Here is a 22,168-nt window from a genome sequence, read left to right as displayed (position 1 = left end):
ATGTGTTTCAGGTCTCAGTTAGCGATCACGATGACAGCTCCAGCTCTGATCTCATAGGAGAATTCGAGTCGATCACGTCCAAGCTGCTGGGAGCTCAGGAACAAGCGGTGAGCCCCCGACCTCCTCTCACCGCCTCCTTCTCTTCCTCTAGGTGCACTGCACTGACTATGATAGCGATGGCTCTCATGACTTAATAGGGATATTTGAGACGAACTTGTCTCAGCTGCAGAAGGCAGGCGGAGGCCCCCCGGTGAGCGCTTTCATGTTTTTACACCAATAACTTCTTTCTTTCTTAATTGATTTGGGGCCAATGATGGATCGGGGTCTTAATGATGGATCGGGGTCTTAATGATGGAGATGCTGAATGTTCCGGTGCTGGTTTCTGCGTATATATTAATAATGCATGGCGCTTACTGGAGCTTCTAATACACTGACACAAATAATAATGCACCATAATGGAATGAATGATCTATGGAAGTGATTACAATATTGCACCAGCAGGGGGCGGTGTGTCGCTTCACAGCAACGCCAGGATGGAACGGTCACATCAAGGTCTCCTTACTCCAACCCGACCGTCATCACAGGCCAACCCCAACCTGGAGTCATCGCTAATGACCATAGTGCTGTAATGAGGAGGCTGAGGGGGAGGGGTGTAATGAAGAAGAGGGGGAGGAGTGTAATGAGGAGGCTGAGGGGGGAGGAGTGTAATGAGGAGGCTGAGGGGGAGGGGTGTAATGAAGAGGGGGAGGAGTGTAATGAGGAGGCTGAGGGGGGAGGAGGGTAATGAGGAGGCTGAGGGGGAGGGGTGTAATGAAGAAGAGGGGGAGGAGTGTAATGAGGAGGCTGAGGGGGGAGGAGTGTAATGAGGAGGCTGAGGGGGGAGGAATGTAATGAAGGGGGGGAGGAGTGTAATGAGGAGGCTGAGGGGGGAGGAGTGTAATGAAGGGGGGGAGGAGTGTAATGAGGAGGCTGAGGGGGGAGGAGGGTAATGAAGAGGGGGAGGAGTGTAATGAGGGTAATGAAGGGGGGAGGAGTGTAATGAGGGGGGAGGAGTGTAATGAAGAGGCTGAGGGGGGGAGGAGTTTAATGAGGGGGCTGAGGGGGAGGAGTGTAATGAGGGGGAGGAGTGTAATGAAGAGGCTGAGGGGGGGGGGGGGAGGAGCGTAATGAGGAGGCTGTAATGAAGGAGCCACTTGTGTCTGGATGGTGGACGAGGAATCTGTGGAGCATCTTGTGCTGATCCTCTGTACTGGTGATCTGTCTGGGCCGTCCAGAGCCCGTTCGCTGTTTGTGCCCTTATGTATCCGCTGCTACTTGGTCAGAATGGCCTATATAGGGGGCCGCTCGCTAAAACGACCAATCGGCTTCTCTCGGTCCAATGATGTGCCCCCTCTGTGTTTGGGTGGGTCATAGTGGCGCACATCTCTAACCAAGGGTTAAACGTAGCCTCTGAGAGCCTTTCTATAGTGGGGGAAGCACTTTCACGCCCTCTTGTGGCAGGACCCAGTACTGACCAGATCCCACCTGTAATCATTTACATAACTGCAGGAGGAGTTTTGTAGTAATCAGACATTTCTATCTGGGTGCGTTATTTTTATTCGGTCCCTAAATCCTTTCTATCTGGGTGCGTTATTTTTATTTTTTTTATCATTAACCGTATTCGGCCCCTAAATCCTTTCTATCCTCCATCTTTTTTTTTTGTGTAGGTGGAATTTGATTGTATAAATCCCCAGAAGAAGCAGAAGAAGAAGGGTTATAAGAACTCCGGTGTTGTGCGGGTCAAGAGCTGCAAAGTAAGTTTTTATTTCTCGAATTCAAAAAACATTTACAATTAAAAAAAAATTACAAATTCCAGTGAGTGCTTTAGACAACAGCATGCTGGATAGCCAAAGGATTGTCTGCCTCCTCCAGAGGACCCACACTGTCCCTGAAAGGTAAATCAAAAGAGAAAACACGAGTGCTCCTTTTGTGCAGAAAAGGTTAAACAATAAGTGTTGTGCAGGGAAGTATTACACTAACCTTCTGCAATGACGGAGGCCCAACACCCAGAGGTGAATGTCACTAGTGCAGGAGATCTGGCTGCCGCAGGCTTCCCACGCTGGATTGGCGTCCATACGATACACAAAGGACACAAGACAGGATCTGGAAGTTGGTGTCCGCGCTGCCAATAGGCAGCGCGGACACCAACTTCCAGATCCTGTCTTGTGTCCTTTGTGTATTGAAAGGTAAATCAAGGCTTCCCTCTCATCTCAGCAGCCTTTGGCTCTTGTGTTATGCTGGGAGTAGTAGTTTGCACACTGGTTGGGAAGCACTTAGGAGCTTAGTAGGTATATTATAGACATTGCCCTGAGTCCATGATATATCTTCTAGAAGTTTTCATTGTGTACTTACCCCCTAGTTTTCTCTTTCAGATAGACGTGGAGTATTCCTTCTTAGATTACGTCATGGGCGGCTGCCAGATCAACTTCACAGTAAGTCGTGGAGGAGGAGGGAGCTCTAGACAATCTATACAAGTCTATGGAGGAGGAGGAGGGAGCTCTAGACAATCTATACAAGTCTATGGAGGGGGAGGAGGGAGCTCCAGACAAGTAATACAAGTCTATGGAGGGGGAGGAGGGAGCTCTAGACAATCTATACAAGTCTATGGAGGGGGAGGAGGGAGCTCTAGACAAGTAATAAAAGTCTATGGAGGGGGAGGGGGGAGCTCCAGACAATCTATACAAGTCTATGGAGGAGGGAGGAGGAAGCATCAGACAATCTATACAAGTCTATGGAGGGGGAGGAGGGAGCTCCAGACAAGTTATACAAGTCTATGGAGGGGGGAGCTTCAGACAAGTAATACAAGTCTATGGAGGGGGGAGGAGGGAGCTCTAGACAAGTAATACAAGTCTATGGAGGGGGGAGGAGGGAGCTCTAGACAAGTAATACAAGTCTATGGAGGGGGGAGCTCCGCCCACCAGCTCTGAGAGAGTATAGTAAATTATAGATGAAGCCTGCAGAGCAGAAATCTGCTTAAAGTTTCTATATACAAGTGATGGAATGGCCGGAAATAGTGTTGCTGCTCATGTACACAGGACAGCGCATCCTGAAGTCACCTGACATGAGGGGTATACTTTAATAACCAATTGTACAGCTGTTTTGTGAAAAAAAGGCGGCCATGTTTTTTCTATTTCTCTACAACCCCTCTAGGTCTCCTTCATGCACAATATTTTCAAAAAAGGTACAAAAACAATTCCAGGGGGGTGGAAATAAAAAATAAAAATAAAAAAAAAAATAATAAAAAAAACTACTTGTCCAAGGGACTAAAATGAAGCAGAATCTACTTGTCCCTCATGACAATCCACTTATCTTTAATAGTCTGTAAATAAGGTCTTTATTAATAGAAACTTAATATGCAGACCAGGACGTCACCCCATTAGGTGGATAGGGCCCCTGATAAGTAAGTCCGCCCCTTTAAGTAGGTAGTCCCCTTTAGGAAGATATGTCCCTTTATCAGGTCGGTACGTCCCCTCGTTAGGTAGGCAGGTAGGTAGTGCTCCCCTAGTAAGTAAATAATGCCCCATATAGATATGTCCCCCCAGTTGTTAGAAAGGGTGGGCTCCCCCAGCAGGCAAACAGAGCCCCAGTTAGATATGACCCCCATCAGGTAGAGCTCCCCCATATGAAGACAGGCCCCCAGATAGATATGACCCCCATCAGGTAGGGCTCCCCCATATGAAGACAGGCCCCCAGAAAGATATGACCCCCATCAGGTAGGGCTCCCAATAGGTACACAGGCCCCAGATAGATATGATCTCCATCACTGATGGGGTTAATATCTATATGGGGGTCTGTCTACATACTGGGGAGCCCTACCTGATGGGGGTCATATCTATCTGGGGGCTTGTCTACATACTGGGGAGCCCTACGTGATGGGGGTCATATCTATCTGGGGGCCTGTCTACATACTGGGGAGCCCTACCTGATGGGGGTCATATCTATCTGGGGGCCTGTCTACATACTGGGGAGCCCTACCTGATGGGGGTCATATCTATCTGGGGGCCTGTCTACATACTGGGGAGCCCTACCTGATGGGGGGTCATATCTATCTGGGGGCCTGTCTACATACTGGGGAGCCCTACCTGATGGGGGTCATATCTATCTGGGGGCCTGTCTACATACTGGGGAGCCCTACCTGATGGGGGTCATATCTATCTGGGGGCCTGTCTACATACTGGGGAGCCCTACCTGATGGGGGGTCATATCTATCTGGGGGCCTGTCTACATACTGGGGAGCCCTACCTGATGGGGGTCATATCTATCTGGGGGCCTGTCTACATACTGGGGAGCCCTACCTGATGGGGGGTCATATCTATCTGGGGGCCTGTCTACATACTGGGGAGCCCTACCTGATGGGGGTCATATCTATCTGGGGTCCTGTCTACATACTGGGGAGCCCTACTTGATGATCAGGTAGGGGTTCCCAATAGGTGTACAGGCCCCCACATAGATATTACCCCCGGCAGGTAGGGCTCCTATTTAAACAATTATGCCCCCTAAGAAGATAGGTTACCCCTGGTGATAAGCAAGTCCCTCCCTTATTGAGTCATTAGGCAAGTTAAGGTATTTCACAGCTACAGTACTTGTCCTGCGCTGCGGATGCGATTACATCACCAATCTCGTGCACCCCTCCAGGAAGGCTCATTATAGGCTGCAGCAGGGAGATATAGGTACAGTAGCAGTGTGTGCCGATGTGTGTGAATTCTTCCGGCATTTAGCGCTGCATGCCTGAAGAAATCACCTGCCCGGAACTGCATGTACCGGGCATCGGGGGATACACATTCCACTACCCCTCATTTGTTATCAAGCGTTTTACCAGTTTAAAAAATGTTACTCAAGATTATCGAAGAGTCTGGTTCCCCCCCACACCCCAGAGGAGCCCCGCCCCAGCCCATGAAGAGTCTGGTTTCCCCCCCTGCCCCAGCCCATGAAGAGTCTGGTTTCCCCCCACCCCAGAGGAGCCCCGCCCCAGCCCATGAAGAGTCTGGTTTCCCCCCACCCCAGAGGAGCCCCGCCCCAGCCCATGAGGCTTAGTTATTCTGTACATGGACCACTCCCCCAAACCCTTTCTTATCCATCTTTGCTTTTATCTATTATTTTTAGGTAGGAATTGACTTTACAGGCTCCAATGGAGACCCCCGATCTCCGGACTCGCTGCACTTCATCAGCCCAAATGGTGTCAATGAATATCTGACCGCAATCTGGTGCGTGGGCAACGTGGTCCAGGACTACGACACGTAAGAATCTCCCCCATTACTTGTGTTCATATGATGGCAATATATAAAATCCTCTGTTATGGGAGACTCGAGACACCTTGTATTGTGTGGACATCATTTGACTATTCATCTTTATTGGCTGTAATGTAGACTGCATTCCGAAAGTATTCAGACCCTTTCACTTCTGTCACAGTCTGTTCTGTTGCTCCTTGTGTTCCCATCATTTGCCCTCAATATACCCCATAATAACAACAAAGTGAATAATTTCTGGAAAAGGAAAAAAACTATAATCTCACAGTGAGAAGTATTCATACCCTTTACTCAGTTCTTAGTTGAAGCCCCTTTGGCTGTGATTCCGGCCTCCAGTCTTCTTGGGGATGAGGCCACAAGGTTTACACACCTGGATTTGGAGATTTTCTGTCAGGTTGGATGGGGACTGTCGGTGAAGCCATTTTCAGGTCTCTTCAGAGATGTCCCATTGGGTTCGGGCTCTGGCTGGGCCCCTCAAGGACATTCACAGAGTCGTCTTTCTGGCCTCTCTACCATGAAGCCCCGATTGTGGAGGCTGCAGTGATGGTTCTGAACTTTCTGGAAGTTTCTCTTATCTGTACACAGGATCTTGGGGCTCAGCCAGAGTGACCACTGGGATTTGTTCTTCTCTTACCAAGACCCTTCTCCCCCTATTACTTAATTTGATGAGGCGGCAGCTCTAGGAAGAGTCCTAGTTGTTCCCCCTCATGACTTGGTGTTTGCTCTGATATACATTGTCAGCTGTGAAATCTTATATAGACAGGGCTGTGTCTGAGCTCTACAGGCAGTTCTTTCCCCCTCATGGCTTGGTGTTTGCTCTGATATACATTGTCAGCTGTGAAATCTTATATAGACAGGGCTGTGTCTGAGCTCTACAGGCAGTTCTTTCCGCCTCATGACTTGGTGTTTGCTCTGATATATATTGTCAGCTGTGAGACCTTATATAGACAGGACTGTGTCTGAGCTCTACAGGCAGTTCTTTCCTCCTCATGGCTTGGTGTTTGCTCTGATATACATTGTTAGCTGTGAGACCTTATATAGACAGGGCTATGTCTGAGCTCTACAGGCAGTTCTTTCCCCCTCATGGTTTGGTGTTTTCTCTGATATACATTGTCAGCTGTGAGACCTTATATAGACAGGGCTGTGTCTGAGCTCTACAGGCAGTTCTTTCCGCCTCATGGCTTGGTGTTTGCTCTGATATACATTGTCAGCTGTGAGACCTTTATATAGACAGGGCTGTGTCTGAGCTCTACAGGCAGTTCTTTCCTCCTCATGGCTTGATGTTTGCTCTGATATACATTGTCAAAGTTTTGACTTAACGTAATTTTAAAATTGCTAATTTATTATCACTTTTTTCAGTGTAGAAAATAAAGGGGAGATTCATGGAGATTTTTTGTAAATTTTTTCTTAAGTAACATAAAAAAAAGTGTAAAAAAAAAAAAAAAAAAAAAAAAAAAATTAATAAATAATAATATATATAAAATAAAAACAAATGAAATGGTCTGAAAACCTTCTGAATGCCCTGCAATACTTCATACTGCTGCAGGGTAAATTCTCGGCTGGCGAAACTGATGTTTGGTGGGGAAACAGATTGGAATCGGGAGTGATCAGCTGATCACCTCTGCGGCCTCAGTTATAAAGGAGGGGCCGGTGACTTCTGCCTATAACAGTAAAATGTCTGATCGACAGAGATGAGCGTATTGTATAATACGAATCTTCAAACCAGAGTCTCGGGCAGCGGCGGTCGATTAGTTTTGTCTGTAAACAAAATTGACCGATTCTGCACGAGATTCGGATTTGGCATTTTTGTAATTCCCTCATCTCGAGCTGTAATTTTTGCGCTACCTAAAGGGGTATTTCGGCTTTATACAACTTATCCCCTATTCAAAGGATAGGGGATGAGATGTTAGATTGTGGGGGTCCCGCCGCTGGGGGCCCCCACGATCTACATGCAGCCCCTGGAATTCTGGGCCAGGGGGTTGCCTCCGAAACAAGGGCGTGACGTGACAGCCAAGCCCCCTAGTGACGCCACACCACACCCCTCCAATCATGTCTATGGGAGGGGGCGTGACATCACGCCTCCCGCCTCCCATAGACATGATTGGAGGGGTGTGGTGTGATGTCACTAGGGGGCGTGGCCATCACATCCCCATCTCAGTTCATTTATAGAGAGCTGCAATACCACAGACAACCTGAGGACAGGGGAGGCGCTGTTTCTGGAAGAAACCAAGTATGTTGTTCTAATCCTGAATAACCCCTCGAGTACCATTCCATCTTTAGAAATACTTGCGTCTGGTCTAAGAAGAGCGCCCCGCCTCTGGTCTGTAGAGGTCTCGCTAGTCGTGTGTAATCTCCGCTGTAATCTCTTTTTTTGTTTTTACAGAGACAAACAGTTCCCGGCTTTTGGGTTTGGAGCCCAGGTCCCACCGGACTGGAAGGTGAGAGGATTTAATAATATACCGTCGTCTTTATAATCCTGTTGGAAATCGTATTCGTCCATTGTTTACTGCATCGTACCGTAAAGGGGAACTCTAACCCTTCATGTTATACAATATATCTATATCCTGTGTTATATCAGATGAGAGACCGGTCAGACACGTGCGCTCTTCTGTCTCCAAACTGTGGCCCTCCAGTGGTTGCAAAACTACAACTCCCAGGGCTGCTTAAAGGGGTACTCCTCTCTAGACATCTTATCCCCTATCCAGTGGCGGGACCCCGGGGATCTCCCTGCTGCACCCTACGTTCGTTTAGAGCATCGGGTTCAGCGTCAGAGGCTCGTGGCCACGCCTCGCTCGTGACGCCAAGGCCATGCCCCCTCCCATAGACAAGGGGGCGTGGTCGTGACATCACAAGTGGGGCGTGGCCATGATGAGCCTGCAGTGCTGCACCAGATGCTCTAAACGAACGCCGGGTGCAGCAGGAAGGTGGCTGTGACATCACAGGCGGGGCGTGGCCGCAACGTCACGAGCTTCCGCCCCACATCACCAGTCACCCGTCACGGAGCGAAGTATGCACCGTGCACCGGGTGACTGGGGTGCAGCAGCCTAGGTCACCGGGGTCCTTTGGATAGGGGATGGGATATCTAGGGGCGGAGGACCCCTTTATAGTAGTAGAGTATCCCTTTATTACATTTTGGCACTTTCTGGATAGATTAATGCTATTTTGAACACTGTTGCTTCTTCCCCATTCTTTTATTATTTTATTCTTTTATTGTATTTTAATTTTATAATATTTCATTATTTTATTCATTTATTTATTTATTTTTTGTATTACTGCACTTGTCTTTTTTGGGGTTCACTTTCTCATACTATAAACTGTGTAATTCTCAGGTATCTCATGAATTTGCCTTGAACTTCAACCCCAGCAATCCTTACTGCGCAGGTAAGATGCCGCAATGGGGGATAACCGGTGACAGGTTTTATTTCCTGAAGTTTGGAAAAGAGGACAACGAAAGTGCCAAAATTATCATTATTTAATATTATTACTATTTATTTATTAATATTATTATACATAGATTATGATAAAATTAATTTTATTATTATTAATTATTTAAAAATAAATATATATATATTAGTTACCCCTTCCCCTGGCACGCCTTTGGGGCCTTAATGGAAAAAAAAAATTAGCTTGAGCATTGTCTCCCTCCAAATTCCTTACACTGTGTGGAGTGCACTACAAAATTAGAGGGGGGGGGGGGGGGGGGGGGTTGGGGGTAAAGCTTTTCGTTAAGCTTAAACGGGAATGTCTGTCTTTCTTAGGCTATGTTCACACGGCAGAATTTCCGAGCGGTCCTAGTGCCACCAGAACCAGCAAATGTAATGAATATCCATCTGTGTTTTTCAGGTGGATATTTCGCACATTTAATGATGTGTGAACATGTCCTTAATCACTCACAGAGCCGCCAACATGGTTTAATTGGTTAAACGGGCAATAAACAAAATTACCCCAGAGCTGGAAGCCTTACCCTGTAGATAGAGCAGCAGGATGGGGGAGGGAGGAGGCTCGGCTGTAGCTCAGCTTTAATTGACTGCCTTTTCCCAGTTAAAACCAATCTTTACTCATTAACTTTGCTGAAACACCCGTTTTTCTGGAGCGCCTTCGTACAAACTAGAATATTTTCTGCTAATCAAAAACCGAATGTCAATTAAAACTGGTTTGAAGTAAAGAAAACTAGTTTTAACAAATGACTCACTGTTTCCACAAAGGTCAAAGTTATCCCGCTTTCACATGTCGCTAACACAGAGGTCAAAATTCATCCAGTTTACACGTGGCGCTTGAGAATGATGCTGATTGGTTGAGCCATGACCCCTGACTCATGTTGGGCCGACTATGCTGCCTCTGCATACCTGCCTACCCCCCTGCTCGTGCAGGTTAACCAATTTGCACATCATGACTGCTGCGGACCTCCACCAGAGTTTCCTCTGGCTTCGTCCTGCCCAGGCATAGTTCACCATCCTTCAGGATCCCACCTTCATTGCACCATAGGGTTTTGCGTCAAGCCCTCCGACTCGCACGCACATTAGACTTCTGGTTCCATGTGTGAAGAAGGGTCGGGTGAGTCAGACATTGTCGCAAACCCCTTGCGCTCCCTTTCCTTCCTACCTGTGGGGGGCGGGGAGGGTGTAGGCCCTGCCACCATGGCAGTGCAATGTGGTCGTGGCACACTGAGCACAGTCCACCCCGTTTGACATCTGCGCCAGCAGCGGGGGGCCCTGTCCTCCTTCCTTAATCCTGCTTCCCCCCCAGAGGGACCCCGGCTGCATACACCCAAGGGCGACCGGGGAACAGCTCAGGCACTGGGGCCACCTTGTCCCCCTGCTGAGAATCAGGCCTCTGGGATTTTTAAAAGTCCCTCCTGGAGGTCTCAACTTCGACCTTCTGCACAGGCCTACCTGGGAAAGGTGCATTCCAGCCGGGGCACTGGCTGCCAAGTCCCCTCTATAGAAGTGGGACCAATCGGAGCACTGGCACCACCCGGTGGTGACTGTGGGGTACTGCATGCTCTCTATCTACCCTACCTCTTCCACACAGGCCTACTCGGGAAAGGTTCACTCTGGTCTGGGTACATTGGCCGCCTTGTCCCTTTGGAGAGAACCAGGCCTCTGGGATTTTTACATGTCCGTCTGGGGGTCTCACCGGGGAACCCAGGAATGGAGGAAGGGTGCACGGGCACTGGGGCTGCCTAGTCCCCCTTCTCTGAAAGTGGGACCATTCGAAGCATGGCGACTTTGGGGTACTGCATGCCTTCCATCTTACCTACCGCTTCCACACAAGAGTGCCCAGGAAAGCTGGAGGTCTCAAGTGGGACCGTCTAGACAAGTGTACCTATGAAGGGTGCACTCTGACCCGGGCACTGGGGCTTCCTAGTCCCCCTCTCTGAAAGTGGGTCCATTCTGAGTGCTGGCGAGGTCCGGTGGCGACTTTGGGGGTACTGCATGCTTTCAATCTATCCTACTCCTTCCACACCGCTTTACCCGTGGAAGGTAGACCCAGGCTCCGGGACACAGCTACAGAGACCCCTGGAAGGGTCACCAGGACCTTCTGTGCAGCCCTACCCAGGGAAGGTCCACCCTAATAAAAACATCATGAAAACACCCTCTCTTTCCCATTAAAAAAAAAACAAAAAAAAAACTGTTGCATGACATTTAAAAATAGTATCAGTAATTGGTATCGGCAAGTACATAAAAAAAAAAGTATCTTTGCTTGTACTCGGTCTTAAAAGATTTTTTATTGGGACATCTCTAATAACTACATTTATTTAGCCTGACTATTTCTCTTACAAATATAGAATATTAAATCTAGAAAAATTAGAAAACCGCTGCAAGTATCAACAAAAATGACTACTATCAAAAAGTACAATATGTCACGAAAAACAACCTCAGAATCGCTTTGCTCGGTAAAAGCATTCAACAGTTATTACCACATAAAGAGACACCGTTCTGATTTAGAAAAAAAAAATGGTCTGGGTCAGAAAGGCCAAAACTAGCAGAGTCATGAAGGCGTTAAAACAAATTCAACAATACATACCAGCTAATACCTCCTCCGAGTCATCTTATACCTTCGCATCATCAGGTGCCTCACTTTCTTTGTTAAAACTAGTTTTCTCTACTCTAAAAGGGTACTCCGCTGCTCAGCGTTTGGAGCACACTGTTCCGAAAGCTGGAGCCGGCGCCGGGAGCGTGTGACGTCATATCTCTGCCCCCTCAATGCAAGTCTATGGGAGGGGGCGTGACTGCTGTCACGCCCCCTCCCATTAACTTGCATTGAGGGGGAGTGACATCATGAGGGGGTGGGGCTCTGATGTCTGGAGCTCCCGGCGTACCCCTTTAAACCAGTTTTAACCTACATTGATTTTTGATTAGCAGTAAATTCTAGTTTTGTACGAAGGTGTTCAGGAAATATTCTAGTTTGTACGAAGGCGTTCAGGAAATATTCTAGTTTTTGTACGAAGGCGTTCAGGAAATATTCTAGTTTGTACGAAGGCGTTCAGGAAATATTCTAGTTTTTGTACGAAGGCGTTCAGGAAATATTCTAGTTTGTACGAAGGCGTTCAGGAAATATTCTAGTTTGTACGAAGGCGTTCAGGAAATATTCTAGTTTGTATGAAGGCGTTCAGGAAATATTCTAGTTTGTACGAAGGCGTTCAGGAAATATTCTAGTTTTTGTACGAAGGCGTTCAGGAAATATTCTAGTTTGTACGAAGGCGTTCAGGAAATATTCTAGTTTTTGTACGGAGGCGTTCAGGAAATATTCTAGTTTTTGTACGAAGGCGTTCAGGAAATATTCTAGTTTTTGTACGAAGGCGTTCAGGAAATATTCTAGTTTTTGTACGAAGGCGTTCAGGAAATATTCTAGTTTTTGTACGGAGGCGTTCAGGAAATATTCTAGTTTTTGTACGAAGGCGTTCAGGAAATATTCTAGTTTGTACGAAGGCGTTCAGGAAATATTCTAGTTTTTGTACGAAGGCGTTCAGGAAATATTCTAGTTTTTGTACGAAGGCGTTCAGGAAATATTCTAGTTTTTGTACGAAGGTGATCAGTAAAAACTGGTGTTTCAACAAAGGTGATCAGTAACAACTGGTTTTAACTGGGAAAAAGCAGTCCATTCTAGTTTTCTCAAAGGCATTCAGACAAAACTAGTTTTCACTAGGGATACATACGTATAGATCTTCAGCGCTCCGTATACTTTATTGTGTATTTGTGTCCTCAGGTGTACAGGGCGTAGTGGACGCTTACCGCCAAGCTCTGCCCCAGGTCCGGCTGTACGGCCCAACAAACTTCTCCCCCATCATCAACCATGTGACCAGGTTTGCCTCCTCTGTGGCGCAACAAAAAACTGCATCTGTGAGTCTGTTCAAGGATTATTATTATTAGTGGAAATATTTTTAAAATGTTTAACCCTTTCCCACTCTATAATTGATATATTCATCATGGTGGAAAGGTAGTTACTGCTTTGTGAAGCTGCGGGGTCACTGGTGGAGCCGGTCGTCATACATAGCCAGGGGGCTTCCTACACAACTGTTAAAAGATACTCGCGCCATTGCTGGCGGTAAACCCTGTAGATGCTGAAGTCAGTAGTGACTTTTGTACAGAGTTGACAGAGGGAGGAGGTCTTCCCGTAGACCATCCATTCCCCCCCCCCCGGCTTAAAGGGGTCCTCCGGTGAAAAACTTTTTTTTTTTTTTTTTAAATCAATTTTTAAAAAAATTACTTTCTGTTTAAGATTTTTTAACAAAATTTACAAATCTGTTTATCCTTACAGTACTTATTAGCGGCTGTATACTACAGAGGAAATTCTTTTCGGAATTCTTTTCTGTCTGACCACCGTGCTCTCTGCTGACACCTCTTTCCATGTCAGGAACTGTCCAGAGCAGTAGAAAATCCCCAAACCTATGCAGCTCTAGACCGTTCCTGACACGGACAGAAGTGTCAGCAGAGAGCACTGTGGACAGACAGAAAAGAAATCCAAAAAGAAAATAATTTCCTCTGTAGTATACAGCAGCTGATAAGTACTGGAAGGATTAAGATTTTTAAATTGAAGTCATTTACAAATATGTTTTAACTTTTTGGCACAAGTTGACTTAAAAAAAATAATAAAAAAATAAAATAAAATTTCCACTGGAGTGCCCCTTTTAAGGGTACGTTTACACCTTCATAACTAGCAGCGAGTTACGGTACCATTAATTTCAATGGGTCCGCTGGCAATATGAAAATTTGCCACTTTTGTGGACTGATCATGGGCCCATAGAAGTAAACGGTAGCGTAACAGGCAGGGGAAAAAAAACTGCAGCTAGTTATAGGCATGTGAACGTACCAAAAAGGTAACCGGTCAGCTGTGTTTGCTTTAAAAAAACAAAAAAAAAAAAAATAAAATAAAAAAAAAAAAATATATATATATAGTGTGTATATATATATAAAATATAAATTTCAATCTGCTCAAGTGTCACAGCCTTACCCTCACCTCCTTGACTGATGCTCAGGTCTCGGCTTACAATCAAACATGCTTGCACCATATGACTCGTAATGAGAAGAACACAACTAAACAAAATGCACATACTAATACAGTGACCCCCCCCCCCCCCCCCCCCCCCCCCCGACCTACGATGGCCCCGACATACGATAATTTCCACATACGATGGCCTCTCAGAGGCGGCATCAACATACGATGCTTTTGTATGTCGGGGCCATTGCATAAACGGCTATCCTCCAGCGCAGACTGCTTCAGCTGCCCCCGGATAGCCGTTTACGGTGCCCCGTGTGGTCGGCTGACGATCACTTACCTGTCCTCGGGGCTCCGGCGCGTCCTCTTTGGGATCCCCTGCATGGTCGGCGCTCTCCATCGTCGTCATCACGTCGCTGCGCACGCCGTCCCGTCATCCAATAGGAGCGGCGTGTGTAACGACGTGATGGCGGCGACGGAGAGCGAGGATGCCGGGGAAGCAGAGGCCTTACCGGAGCGTTGGGGACACCACGGGGACGCGGCTACAGCGATGGAAGGCGACATCCAGGGCAGCGGTGACGAGCAGTGACGGTCCGGAGCGGCGGGGACAGGTGAGTATAACCTCCAATACCAGTGGTCTACAACCTGCGGTCCTCCAGATGTTGCAAAACTACAACTCCCAGCATGCCCGGACAGCCAACAGCTGTCCGGGCATGCTGGGAGTTGTAGTTTTGCAACATCTGGAGGTCCGCAGGTTGTAGACCACTGTCCTATACTTTACATTGCACGGATCCCTCAACATACGATGGTTTCAACAAACGATGGTCCATTTGGAACGGATTACCATTGTATGTTGAGGGATCACTGTATACACTATTCTGGGTGGAAAAGCCACAAAAGACATGCCGTGTGTGTAATATATATATAATTATTATTATTATTATTATTATTATTATTATATTTTTTTTTTTTTTTTTTTTTTTACAGCAAAATATAGGAAGCCTGAGGTTTCCTCAAAACTGCCCTCCCGTTCTTGTGATATTTGGGTTTATGGTTTCTGATAATTTTAGTTAAGCCAGATGGGCGTGAACTTAAAGTGGTACAATGCCCCTAGACATCCTTTGGATCGGGGACCCCCACGATCTCCGTGCTGCACCCGGCGTTCGTCTAGAGTGTCGATTCATTGCTGAAGGCTCGTGACGTCACGGATATGGGATAAGATGTCTAGGGGCGGAGTAACACTTTTATTTCAATAGTGGGAGTGGCTATTGGGTGAAGGGCGGGATTTTAGTTAGCGTGTGTATTATTCAGACACGCCCCTCAATGCACATTCACCACCTGACTGTATAATCCCGCCCATCACCTTGTAGCCACTCCCATTTTTTTTAAATTAAGTTTACGCCCATCTGACAGATTCCCTAAATTGTCAGACAATCTATAATTGTGAGTGAGTGAGTGATCGGGGGGCACTGAGATATTTAGGTTTTTCTCTCTCTCCTTTTTCCAGCAATACTTTGTTCTATTAATCATCACCGATGGGGAGATCACCGACCTGAATGACACCCGGAACGCCATTGTCCAGGCCTCCAAGCTCCCCTTGTCGATCATCATCATCGGCGTCGGCAGCGCAGACTTTAAAGCCATGGAGTTTCTCGATGGAGACAATGGAGTCCTGAAATCTTCCAGCGGGGAGCCCGCCGCTCGCGACATCGTTCAGTTTGTGCCATTCCGCCAATTCCAGAATGTGAGTTTTTAGATATTCTGTGATGGTAAATATCTCTGGGGGAGATTTATTAAAACCGGTCCAGAGGATACGTTGCCCATAGCAACCAATCAGATCGCTACTTTCACTTTCAAGCAACGACTTCGCGGGATGGAGTGGGATTCAACGGCGCTGACCAGGACAGGCACATCAGGTAAGAAGGGTTTATTAGGTAAAAATGCAACGCGTTTCACTGCGCTTGCGCAGTTTCATCAGGCATAACAAGTCAGGCTGAGGAGGAGTCTTAGATACAAGGTGGAATTAACCCTTTCACAGTTAAAAGGTACTTTTCATCAAAAAAACTTTTTATATATTATAGATTAATGTATGCAGAATAACTTTACAATTGCATGTTATTAAAAAATATGCTTCTTTCTATAAAATTTTCCACTTTGAAAAATGACCACTAGGGGTCTCCCTACCAGTCCTTTTTTATAGATTTCAGAGTCATGCTGGAGTCCTAAAGCTCAGACTGTAGCCGGGACACAGACAAGCTCAGCACTTCTTCCTGGCAGTGAGCAGTGGTGAGTTTGTCTGTGTTCCGGCTGCAGTTTGAGATTTAGGACTCCTGAATGAATCTGAAATCTATAAAAAAGGACTGGTAGGGAGACCCCTAGTGGTCATTTTTTCAGAGTGGAAAATTAAATAGAAAAAAGCATATTTTTTAATAACATGCAATTGGAAAGTTATTCTGCATACATTAATCTATAATATATCAAAAGTTTTTTTTGATGAAAGGTGCCCTTTAATTATTTCTTCTTGGGCTGCTAATTAAAAAAAAAAGCCAATTCTACTACTGGCAATACTTTATCTGGGTGAATACCAAAAGAAACCCGACAAACATAAAGATAAACATCCATAAATATATGAAAGGAAATTTTATATATATATATATATATATATATATATATATATATATATATATATATATATATATATATATATATATATATATATATATATATATATATATATATATATATATAATATAAAAAAAAAAAACATATCAATTGCAGTAACGGGAATGCACGTGTGTGTGTATATGTACTAATAATAAAACCAGAGAAAAAGGATGAAAACTAGAGAACACAATGTAATAATATTATGTTGTAATCGTGAGTGTGAATATGCACATACATGAGGGCACAACCCAACCATATGTATGATCGCTTAGTACAAAAGGGATTGATAATCCGTCATTATTAAAAAAAAAAAAAAAAAATATTCATTATTAAGGCATATATCCACATGCATTCATCTTAGACGAGCCCGGGCATCAGAGGAGGGGAAAAAAAAAAAACAGAAAAAATAAATATATATATTAAGCTGCGCAGTATATATAAAACTGCACAGTCCACATGCATAATAATACTGCGACATATGCCAAGAGACCAAGGGCTCATTTAACGTGCGTTTTCAAAAATAAATGTTAATAAAATGTTATCACTAGTTTTAACAGTGGAGTAGAGATTAAAAAATTATTAGGAAAAATTGGCCGATTATTCTAGCAGATCCTATACTGAAGGAAATAGTCCCGAAGACGCCTAATGTAACATTTAGACAAGCAAAACAATTTTCAAAACCTACTAGCGCCAAGTAGACTTAAAGGGGTACTCCACTGCTCAGCGTTTGGAACAAGCCGGCGCCTGGAGCTCGTGAAGTCATAGCCACGCCCCCTCATGATGTCACACCCCACCCCCTCAATGCAAGTCTATGGGAGGGGGCGTGATTACCTCCACGACAAGGATTAGGAAGGAAAAACCGGGCAACACCGGGTACTCAGCTAGTGTGGGTGTAGGTGTATATATAATTTTTTATTTTTACATTTATTTTTTATATAATATTTTAATGCCCGGGCTCGTCTAAGATGAATGCATGTGGATAAATGCCTTTTTTTATAATGATTTTTTATAATGACGGATTATTAATCCCTTTTGCCCTAAGCGATCATACATATGGTTGGGTTGTGCCCTCATGTATGTGCTTATTCACACTCACGATTACAACATAATATTATTACATTGTGTTCTCTTGTAGTTTTTTTTTTTAATCCTTTTTCTCTGGTTTTATTATTATTATTATTAGTACATATACACACACGTGCATTCCCGTTACTGCAATGTATATGTTTTTATGGATGTTTATCTTTATGTTTGTCGGGTTTCTTTCGGTATTCACCCAGATAAAGTATTGTCAGTAGTAGAATTTTTATTTTATTTTATTTTTTTTTAATTAGCAGCCCAAGAAGAAATAACTATCTGTGAAAGGGTTAATTCCACCTTGTATATAAGACTCCTCCTCATCCTGCTTTGTTAAGCCTGATGAATACTGCGCAAGCTCAGTGAAACACGTTGCATTTTTACCTAAAACCCTTCGTACCTGATGTGCCTGTCCTGGTCAGCGCCGTTGAAGTCGTTGCTTGAATTTGATAATTTGATCGGGGGAGGCGGCAGACCGGACAGACTACTCCTTCACGCGGAGTCCACACAACCATCTATGGGAAGAGTTCCTCCCTTACTGTGTGGATTACCTCGCGGTGGTTTTACGCTATGGAGCGATCTTCTGTTTTTGTTTTTGTTCATTTTTGAAAAATGAAGGAAGCGATCTGATTGGTTGCTATGGGCAACTCAGCTACTTTTCCCTCTGAACAGGTTTCGATAAATCTTCCCCTCGATTCCTATATCCACAGGGAATTTGTTCAGTTTTAATTTGTGAGAAAAGCCAGAAAATGATAAGAGAAATGACAAGTGTCCCTGATAATACCGCTACTTCCTTAATCTACATCACTGTTTCCTAACCAAGGTGCCTCCAGCTCAGTGGCGGATCCAGGGGGGAGGGGCAATGGGGCAATTGCCCTCATCCCCCCCCCCCCCCCCAGATTAATTTCCCCCGTCACATTCAAAACATTCCTGTGTCCCAAAAGATCAGCGGCACATCATCTTCGGTGCTCCGACCACCGCTTTTCCGGTCCCAGGACCTACTGCTATGGGCTATGATCATGACCCCTGACTAGAGGAGCGGTACACAGGTATATACAGGTATATGGCTGAAGGCTGTATGTCTGTGTGGGCCACTGCCTACCTAATGTGGGGGAACTATACTGGGTGTGGGCTGCAGGGGTTGTGATGTCATAGCTACGCCCCTTGTGATGTCACACCATGCCCCCTCAATGCAAGTCTATGGGAGGGGGCGTGACTGCAGTTATGCCCCCTCCCATAGACTTGTGTTGAGGAGCCGTGGCCAGGATGTCACAAGTGGGGCGTGGCCTCCGGCGCTGCACCCAATGCTCTAAACGAACGCCCGGAGGAGCAGGGAGAGCACGGGGTCATCACCGGTGGAACCCCTGCGATCAGACTTCTTATCCCCTATACTTTTGGATAGGGGATGAGATGTCTATGGGCGTCTATATCTGTGGTTACTACTTCAAGGCACTGTATACAGGTCAGTATTGATGAGCACTTTATGTCCCCTGTTCATACAATCCCGTTTCCTTCTTCCATTGTTTTCAGGCCCCCCGTGAAGCGCTGACTCAGGCCGTACTTGCTGAGATCCCGAAGCAGCTGGTCTCCTACTTCAAGGTTCTGGGAATGCCCCCGATGAATCCCCCACAACAGAAGACCGCATAGGAAAAACAGATGATCCACGTATCCAAGGTGCTGTTACAACCAGAAGACGTTACCGTACAGAAGCCATCCCCGTCATCCTCTCTATTAAGACTTTTTTCCTAGTTAGGGTCTGGTCTCTTCCGTTCTTTGCCGACGTGGCAGGACAATCCACCATCAATGGATGTTGCTAGTGACAATCGGTAACACTGAGGCCGTGGCAGTCCCGCCATCTTGCTTTTTGTAGAGGGTTTGACTTGGGTATTAGCTTCTTGGGGTTTCTTACTATGCACAGTGTTGGATCTTCTCTTAGATGAAGTCTTGCGTGAGGTTTTCGGCTACAATGATATATCCTGTATATGAATCTTTTCTCAGCATTTCTAGGCAGAGGTTTAGGAGTAACAGATGTGGCCCCCAATGAGGGACATCTACTATAACGATGGAGAAGATCTAGGAAATGCATCTAGTTAGTCTATAGAACAGAGTCAGACACGTCCACATTCCACAGCTGCAGACCATTTTCCAGTCTGATTCTGGATGGTGTCATCTGTGACTCGAGAGGATGACTCTAGTGCAGTGGCCCCCAACCTGGTCCTCAAAGGGGTACTCCGCCCCTAGACACTCAGCTGCGGCACTCCAGACATCCGATGCACGGAGCGAACTTCGCTCCGTGCCAGATGACTGGCGGGGCGGAGGCTCGTGATGCCACAGCCACGCCACACTTGTGACGTCACAGCCACGCCCCCTCGGTGCACGACTATGGGACATCAGTCACTCCCCCCTCCCATAGACTTGCATAGAAGTGACGTGGCCGTGACTTCACAAGCCTCCGGCGCTGCACCCGACGCTCTAAACGAATGCCGGGTGCAGACATCTTGTCCCCTATCCTTTATATTGGGGATAAGATGTCTAGGGGTGGAGTACCCCTTTAAGGCTCCACAAACATTCTGTTTTTTTTTTTTCAGTTTTTACCTGGAAAAAATTAAATCCTGGACTGTGCGTGGCCCTGAGGACCTCTGGTCTAGTGGGTACACCTAAGGGACATTAGTGCATTACATGTAGGAAAAGTGGGAGCGTTCCTGAAATCCCATTGACCCAACCACAAACAGTCAGATATTTTGCCTTCCAGTTACCGGTCTACAGTAAACCCCTGAAACACACCAGACTGTGCACATAATGTCATAGATGGTAAAGTCATGTTTCGGCAAAAGTGGCTTTTCACAAGCTGCACTTTAGGATTCGCTTCTACTTTTAGATATTTGTGAGTGGCCTCTATTCATGATCGGTGCGGGGGACCCTCAACATCTAACCATAGCCATCCCCTAGTATCTCTATAGGACCTCAGGTGGCTATCCTGGAGTATATTACTAGGGTTCCAGGTGGCCATCACGAGTGTCTCAATAGGGCCTCAGGTAATGATCCCAGAGTATCTCAGTGGAGCTCTAGGTGGTCAGTTCTCAAGTATCTTAACGGGGCCTCAGCTGGCCATCCTGAGTATCTCAGTAGGTCGTCATTCCAGAGTATCTCAATGGGGCCTCCCGTAATGATCCCAGAGTATCTCAGTGGATCTCCAGGTGGTCAATTCTCAAGTATCTTAATGGGGCCTCAGCTGGCCATCCCCAGTATCTCAGTAGGTGTCATCCCCGAGTATCTCAACGGGACCTCAGGTGCCCCCCCCCCCCCCCCCCAGTATCTAAATGAGGTCTCAGGTGGCCATCCCAGAGTATCTCAATGGCCCCTCAGGTAATGATCCCCCGAGTATCTCAATGGGCCCTCAGGTAATGATCCCCCGAGTATCTCAATGGGCCCTCAGGTAATGATCCCCCGAGTATCTCAATGGGCCCTCAGGTAATGATCCCCCGAGTATCTCAATGGGCCCTCAGGTAATGATCCCCCGAGTATCTCAATGGGCCCTCAGGTAATGATCCCCCGAGTATCTCAATGGGCCCTCAGGTAATGATCCCCCGAGTATCTCAATGGGCCCTCAGGTGGCCATCCCAGATTATCTGATTTTCTCATTGGTGGTAGATGGTTCCTTGTATTAAACATTTGCATTTAACAGGATTAGATGACATTTTATGTAACACTGACGTTCGCTATGCATTGGCCTGTATTATTAGGTGCCTTCTTACTATCCTCCAAGGTATAGAGCTTTTTTGACGCCATATTTATAGCACTTTTCAGGAATACTTTATCTTTTAGACGTAAATAACAATAATTCTTCCTATTCCTCGTATATCTTGCCATTTTCCTTTCTGTTCTATATTTCAGCAGTCCTTGTATCATGTCCTTCACTTTATACTCTGCTCCGGCCTTAGACATAAACTAGACGGCTAGAATCACCACGGATTGTTTTTTATTTTTGTAGTATCCCCATATTGGTTTTGTGCTATTTTTTTTTCATAGAAATGCCAAATAAAATATACAAATATAAGGAAACTGTGTGTTTTGTGTGCAGTCTGTGCATGAGGAATACAATTTGTCTTGTATAAACATATCGGTTATGTCATTCTATTTTGATTCATAAAACCATGAAATGTAATTCAAAGTTCCTAAAATGTAGGTAAAAGCAACCATAGATGAAGAACAACAAGACAGTGCATCTTTATTTTGGTAAAAAACTAGGCCAAAATGCAGAAGCAATGTGTGACATTTAAAGTACACCCTTATTGCTTCCATAAGAATTAAAGGGGTACTCCGGTGGAAACCTTTTTTTTTTTTTTTTTTTTTTTTTTTTTTTTTTTTTAAATCAACAGATTCCAGAAAGAACTGATTTACAGATTTGTAAATTACTTCTATTAAAAAATCTTAATCCTTCCAGTACTTATTAGCTGCTGAAGACTACAGAGGGAGGAAATTCTTTACTTTTTGGAACAAAGTGCTCTCTGCCCACATCTCTGTCCATTTTAGGAAATGTCCAGAGCAGCATAGGTTTGCTATGGGGTTTTTCTCCTACTCTGGACAATTCTTAAAATGGACAGAGATGTCAGCAGAGAGCACTGTGCTCGTGATGTCAGCAGAGAGTCCTGTGTTCCAAAGAGAAAAGAATTTCCTCTGTAGTATACAACAACTGATAAGTA

At 45.7% G+C, this 22,168-nt stretch overlaps 1 protein-coding gene across 1 annotated transcript in view; it reads left to right on the top strand.

Moving 5' to 3' along the window:
* CPNE1 (copine 1) overlaps nt 1-21,521 on the top strand; it is a 28,484-nt gene extending 6,963 nt beyond the window's left edge. The window contains exons 7-15 of the mRNA XM_056547966.1: nt 152-250; nt 1,707-1,793; nt 2,412-2,471; nt 5,143-5,276; nt 7,669-7,723; nt 8,615-8,666; nt 12,495-12,628; nt 15,232-15,468; nt 18,996-21,521. Of these exons, the coding sequence (XP_056403941.1) occupies nt 152-250; nt 1,707-1,793; nt 2,412-2,471; nt 5,143-5,276; nt 7,669-7,723; nt 8,615-8,666; nt 12,495-12,628; nt 15,232-15,468; nt 18,996-19,112 (975 nt within the window). The 3' untranslated portion in view covers nt 19,113-21,521. The remainder of the gene's footprint in view (nt 1-151; nt 251-1,706; nt 1,794-2,411; nt 2,472-5,142; nt 5,277-7,668; nt 7,724-8,614; nt 8,667-12,494; nt 12,629-15,231; nt 15,469-18,995) is intronic.
* The last annotated feature ends 647 nt before the right edge of the window (nt 21,522-22,168 follow it).

The sequence above is a fragment of the Hyla sarda genome, chromosome 12, assembly GCF_029499605.1.
Source record: "Hyla sarda isolate aHylSar1 chromosome 12, aHylSar1.hap1, whole genome shotgun sequence".
In the NCBI taxonomy this organism is placed as follows: Eukaryota; Metazoa; Chordata; class Amphibia; order Anura; family Hylidae; genus Hyla; species Hyla sarda.
The sequence above is the reverse complement of the archived record's forward strand: the minus strand, read 5'-3'. Positions and strand labels throughout refer to the sequence as shown.